This window comes from Coloeus monedula (genome assembly GCF_965178545.1).
Source record: "Coloeus monedula genome assembly, chromosome: Z".
Classification (NCBI taxonomy): domain Eukaryota; kingdom Metazoa; phylum Chordata; class Aves; order Passeriformes; family Corvidae; genus Coloeus; species Coloeus monedula.
The window spans coordinates 83,451,693-83,463,635 of NC_138822.1; the positions used below are offsets into that span (position 1 = coordinate 83,451,693).

The window sequence follows — 11,943 nt, forward strand, 5'->3', positions numbered from 1 at the left end:
CCTGCCCTCTGGCACTGGGAAGCCATTCCCTGGGTCCTGTCCCTCCATGCCTTGTCCCCAGTCCCTGTGCAGCTCTCCTGGAGCCCCTTGAGGCCCTGCCAGGGGCTCTGAGCTCTCCCTGGAGCCTTCTCTTGTGCAGCTGAACACCCCCAGCTGTCCCAGGCTGGCTGCAGAGCAGAGGGGCTCCAGCCCTGGAGCATCTCCGTGGCCTCCTCTGGACTGGCTGCAGCAGCTCCCTGTCTTTGCTGTGCTAAGGACCCCAGAACTTGATGCAGACCATGAAGCATCCACCAACCAAAAAAGAAATTAAAAAAAAAAAAAAGCATAGTCAGCTTCCAGGTCTCCTCCCACCCCAAGGGACCTGGGAAAAAACACAGCACCTAGAGACCAGACCAGTTTGCAGCCTTCAGGCTCCTCTGCCCCTGCAAAAACTCATGAATCAGTGGAGTTCAGCCCTGAACGAGGAGGATGGAAAAAAAAAGAAAAAAGTGGTGATTAAAAAAAAGAAGGGCTAAGGGATATCCTCTAATCCTTACTCCAAAAGGAAAACACAAGTAGGGTTGCTTCTGTTGGGATACATTAATAGTCCACACTGAACACATTACCAAGAGGATTGGAAGCCAGGAAGCAAACTAAAAAAAAAAATTAAACACATAAGGAAAGGCAGAAATGGTAAAGACAGATGGTGGAAGTTAAACATTGCTTTGGTGCAACCTGCAGAAATCCAAAACTCATTCTGCTGAAAGGAAACTGCATTTTGTTTCTTGCCAAATGGAAGAGCCTTGCTGTCGAGGATGGAGAGGCAGCTGTCCCATGTGGTGTCAGAAATAGGAACCCAGCTCACTGACCACCAGTGAGCCTGGGGACACCTCAGCCCCAGAGGTGAGGGGACATCTCAGAACCAGAGGAGCCAAGGAGGGATTTGACAGAGAGGACCCTGCCTTAGCAGGATTTCTGCATGTCCCTGATTGCAAGACATGCTCCAGTGCCAGTGATGTGCTTCAGGATTGGGGAACCCTCTGGGAATTCCTGTCCTGCACCTACACACGTGCATGGCCCTGCTTCAATTCACCCCTCTGCACTGCACTGCTGCCAGCACCGGACTTCGCCCCAAAACTGCACATCAAGCTCTTCTCCAGCCCAGCTACTGCACAGGTATACCAGGTCACAGTCCCCTCACACAAAAATCTGTTTCTTGCTATCACACAAAATGTATCTGATTCAAGACTCACAGTGACAGCAAAAGACATTCACCCAAAATCTCAACACAAAAATCCCAGTAGATCTGGTTCTCAGTGTGAATCACATGAGAAGCATCCAGGCAGCCCCAAGTCAGGAGCAAAACTTGGTGCTACCAGCTAACAAATTTACACCTTCAATTTTCCTTCAACACAAAAATATTGACTCTCTCCATGCTTTCTTCCATTCTTGAATTACTTAAACGTAATATTCTTAATTAAAAACTGAATTTAAACTTCAGCACCATTGCGAGTAGCATCCTTGTCTTAGAAAGCTCAGTTTGCAAGGGCCATCCCTACGGTGTGTCTGTGACACAGGCTCTAGTGCCCATATCAAGAAAATTTCACCTCAGTCTTTAGCATAAACTGACTGCCTCTGGTAGGAAATCTGCTTCTTGCCTTTGTAGACTGAACACAGGCCACATCTCTGCACTACCCCAAAATAATTTCTTGGCCACACACCTCATCGGATCCTCAGGGCTTTGGGTTCTCCACCCTCGTGTTTACATTCCATGCAGAAAAATTAACTAATTAATATACGTCTGACAGATGTTCTTTGAAAGAGACATCACGTCTACAAAACACAAGATGATGAAAGGAGCAATTGAGTAGATTAGACTGACCAGAAAAGCGAGGATTGTAGCATGACAGTGGAAAGCAAAGCTTTAAGTCTTTCTCTTGATATTTATATGGTTCTATTTGCATATCAAACTATATGCCAATTAGCTGTATATAAATTCATGATGAAATTATGCTGTGCAGCTCTCCAAAGTGAAGAAAAGCCAGAGCTGGGCTGCATAACCACCCTTAACTCTGGCCCTCCAGGTGTTCCCACTGCAGCTCACTCCTAATGACCCTGTACTCCCAGTAACACAACTGCACAACAGTAATCTTCTGCAATCACACAGATCTATCTGCAACATTTCCATACACTGTAAGCTGCTTTGTGTATTTTTTCATTCTCCTCCAGCTAGTTACTCCTGGAGAAAAGGAGTCTGAGAGGAGACAGACCTTCTCCCTCTCCACAACTCCTTCCTGATGGGAGGGTGCAGCCAGGGGTGGGTCGGGCTCTGCTCCCAGGGAACAAGGGACAGGATGAGAGGGAACAGCCTCAAATTGCACCAGGGCAGGTTTAGATGGGATATTGGGGAAAATTCCTTGATGAAAAGGGTTGTCCAGCCCTGGCACAGCTGCCCAGGGAAGTGGTGGACTCCCCATCCCTGGAGGGATTTAAAAGCCATGTGGAGACATGGGTTGGTGATGGCCTTGGCAGTGCTGGGAATGGCAGGGCTTAATGATCTTAGAGGCCTTTTCCATTGTAAATGATTCTGTGATTCCATATCTACCTGCTGCCCCTTGTCTCAGACTGCAAGGCAAGCTTTGGCTCTGTTGAGGCTTTGTGCAACCCTGTAGGAAAGCAGAGATTCTGCCTGTAGGTGACCCTGGGTGCAAACAGTAACAGAGATGTATGCCCTTACTTTAAATATCAACAGGAGTGTGGGGGTGCAATAGCCTGGTCCTAAGAGCAGCACCACTTAGTCAATTGTGCTCTGGAAGGGGTGTGCACCTGTAGTCAAACTGGCTGCCTTAACGAGGTCTTTGTGCTCTGCCAGGTATCTGCAGAAGGCATCATGCAAAGCTGCAGCCTCTGGGCCCATCTGCAGCCCAGATGTGAGCCACAGCTCACACCAGTTCCAGCCAGCACTGCCTGTAAATTGGGCCATCCACCTGCCCATGCAGGCAGGGAAAGGTCTGGAGAGATGGGATTCCAGACACCTTCCACTATCCCAGGTTGCTCCAAGCCCCCTCCAACCTGGCCTTGGACACTGCCAGGGATCCAGGGGCAGCTGCAGCTGCTCTGGGCATCCTGTGCCAGGGCCTGCCCACCCCCACAGTAAAAAATTTCTTCCTTGCATGGGGTCTGAATCTCCCCTTTTTCAGTTTAAAACCATCACCCCTTGTCCAATCACAACAGACCCTACTAAAAACTCTGCCCTTCGTTTTTCTTAAAAGCTCCCTTTTAAGTACTGAAAGGCCACAATAAGGTCTCTCCAAAGCCTTCTCCAGGCTGAACAATCCCAGCTCTCCCAGACTGTCTGCACAGGAGAGGTGCTCCAAGCCCTATCAATGAGCCTTCATTGCTTGGGACCATTTTTTTGGGCTCAACTGCAATAGTGAGTTTGACTAATTTGAGTGATCACGCACATATTCACACATAAAACATTAATATGGGAACAAATCAAAAGCAGTCTGGCTGGGCTCCTGCCTTGAATTCATTACATAGATTGAAAAAGATAAAATAATTTTTAAAAAAATTAAAAAAAAAAAAAAAAAAGAGAAAAAAGAGAAAGTTTTTATCTTTTCTAGTACGTACGAAAAGGTATAAATTCCTGACTGACTGCAGCACTTGGCCTGGCTGTGCTGGTAAGTGGAACCAGCGTGCTTCACTTCCCGGGCGTCCCATTCACAAGGGAGAGAAGGAAGCATTCAATTTTTCAATAGGAAATTTCATCGCCGGAAAACAATCCACCTTCCCTGACTCCGAGGAAAAGCCCGAGGGCGAGTTCTCTGCTCGACCACAGCTTCAGCTTTACTGCCAGCCCCAGCCAGAGCTGCGTGCTCACGCCACCCCAAACCCATGAGACCGCCTTCAACACCTCCAGCTCCATAATTTTTTGGGTTTTTTTCTTCTGAACACATTGAGTGCTTTTCTTTTCCTTTGGGATTGCTCAGAGGTCCAGTTTGCAACTTTTCTCTCCACAACCAAAAGGGCTAAAACAAGCCAGGATTTTGTCATGACAGTTTTCCTTAGGATTTCAGCTCTCCACCCAATTGCAGACCTGGGACTTCATGGAAAGCACCCAGGTGTAGCTATGCTAACATCAAGGGGATATTTGTGGGACATTTGTGAGGCAGAGCACACTTTAAATGGGTTTTTTAATGATCCTAGGACACCCCAAGCCATATGGGACTGAGCAAAAATCATGTTACACCAACAGCTTTTCTTTAATAGCATTTTTAAACTCATTTCTCGTTCCTAAAGCCGCTGTCTTAGCACAGAGTGGAATAAGGCTTTGAGGCCACAAAAACCCATCAGACACTCCAGCAGGACTCAAGAAAGCCAAGCAGCAGGCAAAGGGACTGAGCAGAGTGGTGGCAGGTGAAATGTAGCACCAGTCAGTATAAAACTGATGCAAAAACAACCCCTGACAATGGTCCCTGTAAGAACTTAAGTTTCAGGATTAAATAGACTCAGAAGCAACCATCCTGTGCTTCTGCATGCATAGCTCAAATTTAAAAATCAAACTTACTTCTACTTGTAACACTTAACGGCAAAGTTACTTTTCTCCTCATTATTTATGTTCCCACCCTAGTGGCTTATTTCTTCATGCACTCACAGAAAAGCTGAATTATCGGCCTTCTTCACCTGCTTTCTGAGCCATCCCTGACTCCCTCCATCTTCCACATCCAGGACCAGAGGGCTGAACAAGAAAGGAATCCCAGGCAGGGCATGGAGGAGCTCCTCAAAAACACATTAAGGTACATCTTGATGCCTTTATTCTCCCTAAAATCTCTAGAAACAGGTTGTCACAGAGCAGTTCTTGATTAATGAATAGAAACAGTCTTCTAACCCACCGTGCAGCACTGTTAGGGTACTTTGAGTTGCAACCAGGGTACTTTTACCTGCCTTGAGCTGATCCCTTGGCAAGGGGAATTTTGAAGACTGGTGTCTGAATGGGAGGGCAGACCTGGAGCAAGAAACGATGGCACAAGGGGCAGGAGATGGGCAAGGCTGAGGGCAGCAGCATGAGTAAGATAAGGAAAGCTTAGCACAAGATCAGAATGGAATCACATGGAATGCTGGATATTTTGAGATATTTCATGCAAAGGAGGCACTTGCTGTTCCTCCACTTCTGTAGCAGATGCAGAGTAAGAAACCAGGGTAGAGTTCCCCCGGTCTGTGCTGAGTTAGGCATGGGATGCTTTACACAGCCTCAAAGGAAAACATAAAGACTGTAGCGTCCAAAGAGCCCTCAAGAAGCCTTCTGGCTCCCCCTCAGCCCAAAGCAGGCATCCCTGAGGACATGCAGGAAATGTCTGTGTAGTCCAGGGCTGACAAGGATGGATCCACAGCACTGACAGGACCCCGGTGTTTCACCTGTCACCCTTCCTTTAGCGGACCTGGTGTCAGTCTAAAGACCCTTCACTGGATCCTACCAATGCTTCAAAAAGCCAAGAAAGTCAGGCAACACTTACCTCTGCTGGACTTCATCCTGGCCTTGACACGCAAGGCTTGGACCCTCCTGATGGACACAGACTCTGAGTCCTAACCCAGACCTGAACACCAGATCTCACCGTTCTCATTCAGCTCCAAGGATCACTTAAATCCCAACAAATTCTTGGGCAAATAAAATGCAAGCATCTATTTTTGTAAGCCAGGATCACTTTTGTTGAGCTGTCACTGAAGCTTTTCTTAAAAGTCATTAACCATGATGGGCGAAACACAATCCCATCTCGCTCCTCTCCTGCCTCTTCAAAGGGAGGATGGCAGCACTTGAGCCACTGCCTCATTGATTGTCCTGCTCTTCCACAAAGTGGTTCCTCTCTGGCAAATTGAACACTGAGAGCCATCACAGAGCCCCAGACAAAGGGACCAGTGACTGTTTCTGGGATTATTATAGGGAAGCAGAAAGAAGCCTATTACAGGGTCTTTGTGGCACTTAATGTTGACAGCTGAAAATAATGGATAGGACAAAACAGAGCAAAGATGATTTAAATTAGGCAACTCCCGGGGAGTGGTGCTCACTGAGGCTTCCAAAGGAGAACTGCCCTTTCTAAGCCATGCTAACTCCCAAGTGGACGTGCACTCCCCCTCTGCAGCCCAAACACACACAGACACCACCCTTTATAGGTGCTCTGCAGAGCTTTGGCTCAGTCTGCCCGTGGCCACTGCACCCCTCCCACTAGGGGATGGAAAAGGTGTATAAAAGGAGCAGCATCAGCCACGGCTCATCAGTCCTTCAACAAAAACAGCCTTTAATTTCTAACCACTGCCACAAGTTCAGGGACCTGTAAGAAGGGATTTACACGTCCACGTTCCAGCAATCATTACACAACTCCTGCAAAGCCACCTGGAGGACAGGAGATTCACTCCTACTCCAGGGGTTTGACACAGACAGAATGACAAAGGCTCTGACGAAGCTTTAGTGCCATCTCATGCCAGTCCCAGCTCTGTGGGACTCATAAAGGGCTCATTTTAAGTAACAGGCGCCTGCCACCTACGCACATCACCTCTCTCCCTCTCAAGAAGGCAGTAATCAGAGAGTCACAGAATCATTTCGGTTGAAAAAGAGCTCCAAGATCATAGAGCCCAAGCTGTGCCCGATCCCCACCTCGTCCCCAGCCCAGAGCACTGAGCACCACATCCAGGCCTTCCTTGGACACCTCCAGGGATGGGGGCTCCAACACCTCCCTGGACAGCCCCTTCCAATTTTTTTATCACCCATTGTGTGAAAAAATTCCTCCTCATGTCCAACCTGAACATTCCCTGGTACAGCCTATGTCCTCTCCTCCTGTCCCTGCTCCCTGGGAGCAGAGCCCAACCTCCCCTGGCTGCCCCCTCCTGTCAGGGAGTTGTGGAGAGACAGAAGGTCCCCCCTGAGCCTCCTTTGCTCCAGCCTGAGCCACTCCAGCTCCTTCAGCCACTCCCCATAGGACTTTCCCTCAATGCCCAAGCCATTCCCAGTCCAGCCAGGAAAGCACAAGAGGGGCGGAGAGGCACACACATTGCACATGGTGAATTAGCTGGCTGCCTGGATTCAATAGATGTGCTCAGGCTGTGGCAGCAATCTGTCTTTCCAGGCATAGCACTTGGATTTTACGACCTGAAACACCACCCAAAACAGCTCCTTAATATCTGAGGATGCCGCCCAGCCAACCCTGCACTCACCCTGCAGTGGATAAAAGCCTGTTGAACATGGGTCCCTGTGCACGGGGCCCTCTGAAAGCACCTCCACAGTGATGGGGTTTCACACCTTTCTTGCACCCATGGGTATAACCCAGGAGGTACAAGGCTGCTGTCCTGCTGGGCCACCCAAAGCCCTGAGACACCCTAGCAGCAACTGGAGGGTGACAGCAGGACTGATCCTGGCAACAAACACCCCTGGGACCTGAAGGGAGGAGCCTTCAAAGGTGCTCCTGGGGGTCCCACACCACCACCCCTCTGCTGGGACACTCTGGGGTCTCCCTGCTGCAAAAGCTGCCTCTGCAGTGGAAGGAAGAGAGAGCTCTGGCATGGGATAAGGGTCGTGGACATGGCAGTCAGAGCTGGGAACGCTGCTCTGGATTTTTGCAGCATCCAGATCCTGCAGCAGCACCAGCATGCGGTAATGGTTGTGACAGAGGTGGAGTAGGAGGAAGGAGAGAAAAGAATGAGAGAAAGGCAGGAGAAGGAGAGGAAGAAAGAAGGGGAAAGAAGGAAAACGTGGAGAAGAAAGAAGGGGTGGAAAAGGCAGAAAGAAGAAAATGAGGAGGAGAAGGAAAAAAAGGAGAGGAGGAGAAGAAAGGAAGCAGCGAAGGAGAGGAAGCAGAGGAGGATGATGAGAAGGAGAGGAAGAAGGGGGAGGAAGAGAAGGAAGGAAGCAATGCCTGAATCCATCTGACACGAAACGAGGCCAAAGCACCATTTTCCCCCCAGACAGACAGTAAAGCAGCTCACCTCCTGCCTCCTGCTTGGCACAGATAAACGGCATGGAAAACCCCGGAGAGGAGAAGCACAGACGCGTTACGGCAGAGAGATGCTGCAGAACGCCAACCAGACACTCTCTAACAGCGATGTGCCAGGCAGCACGGGAGGGGAAAAGCAACCTGCCCCCATGGACGTGCCAGTCTCTTCCTTTCAATCCCTTTTGTGAAAAAGGTGACTCAGGAAAACTGGAAAGGAAGCCAGGGGAGGTGTGAAAGTGGAACAAGACACCATCTGTTCTCAAGCCTCGCAGCTGGAAAGGGCATAACCTGCCCTTGGTGTGGCTGCAAGGGACACTCTGGTCCAGAGAGGACTTGTAGGAGAGGAGAAAGCTGCCTGCTGGGTTTCCTGTGCTGGGCTTCACCCAGCACACACAGACACTCCGTCAGTGAGCTGGAGGACCAGAGGCTTCACCCTGCTCCCATCCCTGCCCATGAACCCCCATGCAATATCACATCCGGAAACATCTGCTTGGGGCACTAACTCTACATTGCCTAAAAAGATGAACCACAGATCCAGATGTGGGCAAGAACCACCTCTGCAAGGCATATCAAACACTGCATATACTTGTGATACTGTAGTGGGGAAATCCTTACATACAATCCTCATCTATTTCTTACTGAGTTTACAGTACCAGAGTCCCCCCTGCAAATTCGGAGTCTTATTTCAGAGCTGATGTTCACAAAGCTCAGATTGAAAGGCGAGTAAGCCCTCATTTCAATCTGTGCTTCACTGGAAAGAATGGAAGGGAAAGGAAAGAAAAAATAAGAGAAAAAGAAACAAAAATAAAACAGGTAGCAAAATAAAGGTAAAATTGAAAAAATGGGGAAAAAAGAGAAAGAGAAGGAGAGAGAAGAGAGAAAAGAGAAGGAGAGAAGAAGAAAGAGAGAAAGAGAGAGAGAAGGAAAGGAAGGAAAGGAAGGAAAGGAAGGAAAGGAAGGAAAGGAAGGAAGGAATTCGGAAGGAAGGAAGGAAAGGAAGGAATTCGGAAGGAATTTGGAAGGAATTCAGATGGAATTCGGATGGAATTCGGAATTCGGAATTCGGAATTCGGAATTCGGAATTCGGAAGGAAGAAAGGAAGAAAGGAAGAGAGAAAGAGAGAAAGAGAGAAAGAAAGAAAGAAAGAGAGAAAGAAAGAGAGAAAGAAAGAGAGAAAGAAAAAGAAAGAAAGAAACAAAGAAAGAAAGAAAGAGAGAAAGAAAGAAAGAAAGAAAGAAAGAAAGAAAGAAAGAAAGAAAGAAAGAAAGAAAGAAAAAGAAAGAAAGAAAAAGAAAGAAAGAAAGAAAGAAAGAAAGAAAGAAAGAAAGAAAGAAAGAAAGAAAGAAAGAAAGAAAGAAAGAAAGAAAGAAAGAAAGAAAGAAAGAAAGAAAGAAAGAAAGAAAGAAAGAAAGAAAGAAAATGGAAGCAGAAAAAAAGGGGGAAAAGGGGGGAAAGAAAATGGGTGAAAAAAAATGGGGGGAAACAAAAGGGGGAAAAGAAACAGGGAGAAAGAAAAGTGGGGAAAAGAAAAGGGAGGAAAAGAAAAGAAAAGAAAGAAAAGGGGGGAAAAGGAGGGTGAAGAAAAAAAGGGGAAAGAGAAAGGAAGAACAAAAAGTAAACAAAAAAGTGTGAGGTTAAGAAAAGACAAAAAATTGAAAGAGAAAGTCAGCAAGCAAGCAAACCTAGAAAATTGATACTTTCCCAACACTAAAAGAACCTCGAGTCACTTTTTTTAAAAGTCCAAGCCCTTCCTAATAAGATGCCTGACAGGCTGTGATTTATCCAGCCATAAAACTTCCACTTGCATGTGACATTTGCTGGTAGGAATAAATCAGGGCAAAGAAAAGAGGAGCCGCTTTGGAGTTCAATGAGTATTATCCTAATTCTAAACGTATTAGCAGTGGTCTGAAAGCAGGACATTGTCATCCAGACAGACGGACAATGTTCATAACCAATGGTAATTTGTAGGACGCATAATTTGCTACTACCGAAATAGCACAGCATGTGGGTTTTTTTGCCCTTTTTAGTCTATAGCTGTGTCGTTTCTTTTGGCTTGTTGAAAGAAATCTGCTCTGCACACGCGGAGCAAGAGCTCAGACCTTCAGCAGCTCATAGAAAACAGGTGGCCAGGCATCGGGGGAAATACAGCTCTTTGGAAAAAGCTAATAAAATAAGCAGATGATTATAGAAAATGGAGACGAAACGGGCTTCTCTTTCAAAAACAGAAAGTCAGAGAAAAAATAAGTTGAGACTGAGCAAACGCTGACTGAAAACACACCCTGCCACCACCTCTCTGAGTTTTAACAACACCAACAGAGTTTTCGCCCAAAATAAAAAATATTTAGGAAAAGAACAGTCGCCCACTCAGGGCTGGCCATCCCCAAGCCACAAAGCTCAGCTTCCCCAGGCTAACCTGGCTGTTGGCTTAACACCAAGCAGGTTGGGGTCTCAGGAAAGTCAGGTTAAAACAGGTTTGCTGTCTTCAGACTTCGTCCCTGACATCCTCATCTCCCCATCGGACAACAGCGCACAGCACTTACATGAAAGTTGAAATTTGGTCAAGTCCCAATCCTTTAACTTGCAATGGGGAGAATGTTAGGAGGTACCTCTCCTGCACGCTCCAGGACCACTCTCTTAAAGTGTCAGTTATTTCACGGTGGAGATTCACCAGAAAAAAAAAAAAAAGTAGAAGAGAAGGGAAAAAAATAAAGCAAAAACCCACCCCAGAAAAATAAATGCCTGTATCCCTAACAGAGCAGCAGGGTGGAGCCAGTACACCCTTATATTTAGCTGCAGGCAAAGCCTTAAAGTTGTAGTGCATTTATTTTCCATCAAGCACATCCATGTACAAGATAAAAAACTCCCCAGACTCCTGCTATTTGCCCCATTCTGTCTCTCATGGGGCACACTGGGATTGTTATCACTGTTTTATTTTTATTTTCTGAACTCAGGAGCCTAGGGATGGATCAGAGATTTCAACAAGCTCAGCTGAAGTTACCTCAAGCTCAAGTAAGTGCAGTTTTCCACAACCGTGGGAAAATAAATTACCAATTTCTTTTTTTTTTTTTTTTTCCCTTCCAGTGGAAAAAGGTAGTTACCAGGCATAAATCAGACCTCATACTCAGAAAACGCTCCACGGGCCGAGAGCCGGTCTCAAAGGCTGTGAATCCATCCCATCTCTCTACCTGCCCCAGCAGAGCTCGCCTGGGTGGCAGCCAAGGTCGAAGCCCATCTGCAGAGGGCACAACTTGCTGGGACATCCAACACAAACAGACACAGGGGAAGGAGGGGAAAAAAACGGGATCTGCTCCCAACCCCTCCCGAGGCTGCATCCAGCCCAAGCCACCCCAGCGCCTCCCGCTTGGCCTTGCAGCTCCTTTCATGCCCTGCCAGCCCCCCGGGCGCTCCAGCAGATGCCGTGCGTGGAGCTGCAGCCTCCTCTGCCAAAGCTGGGGGACAGCAGAAGGCTCGGCCAGCTCGTAAAAAAATGAGCATCTGCACTTTGCCACTCGCACAGCTGCACCGTGACAGCCGGGCCTGGAGACGGGGCTGTCTGCGGGGACGCGGTGGGGGAAAGGGAAGCGAGTCCATCACGCTACTGCAGGAGCTGCCACTGACCTTCCAGGGAGCCTTCCTCGAGCTTCAGGGAATGAACTGAGAGGACTGAATAGGAAATTTCATCTTTCTCAGCATTTTCCTTTAAACTGTCCAGCAAAGCTAAACACAGAGTGTCTGAAAGCCCTCAAGAGGAGAAATCAACCATCTGCTTTCCAAGCAAGTGCCTAGAGAACTGGTTTGGAGAGTCATGCACCCATTTTCTCTTTATTCCATCAGAAGGGTTGTTCCCCCAGCAGTCCTAACATCTGAGAGGACAACCCACAACCCCCTCCATGAGGGTCCACTTGCTCTAAATGGGATCCACCTCTGGGTCTACCCTGCCTTGGACTAAAACATGAAAGCACCCACCCAGCTCTCACAA

The 11,943-nt window shown here is 47.7% G+C and overlaps 1 protein-coding gene across 1 annotated transcript in view; it reads right to left on the reverse strand.

The window, feature by feature from the left end:
- Positions 1 to 10,572, reverse strand: part of ZBTB7C (zinc finger and BTB domain containing 7C) — a gene marked incomplete at both ends in the record, with an annotated part of 102,091 nt that extends 91,519 nt beyond the window's left edge. Inside the window, one exon of the mRNA XM_082302275.1 lies at positions 10,505 to 10,572. Within this exon, the coding sequence (XP_082158401.1) occupies positions 10,505 to 10,506 (2 nt within the window). The remainder of the gene's footprint in view (positions 1 to 10,504) is intronic.
- Positions 10,573 to 11,943: the final 1,371 nt, after the last annotated feature.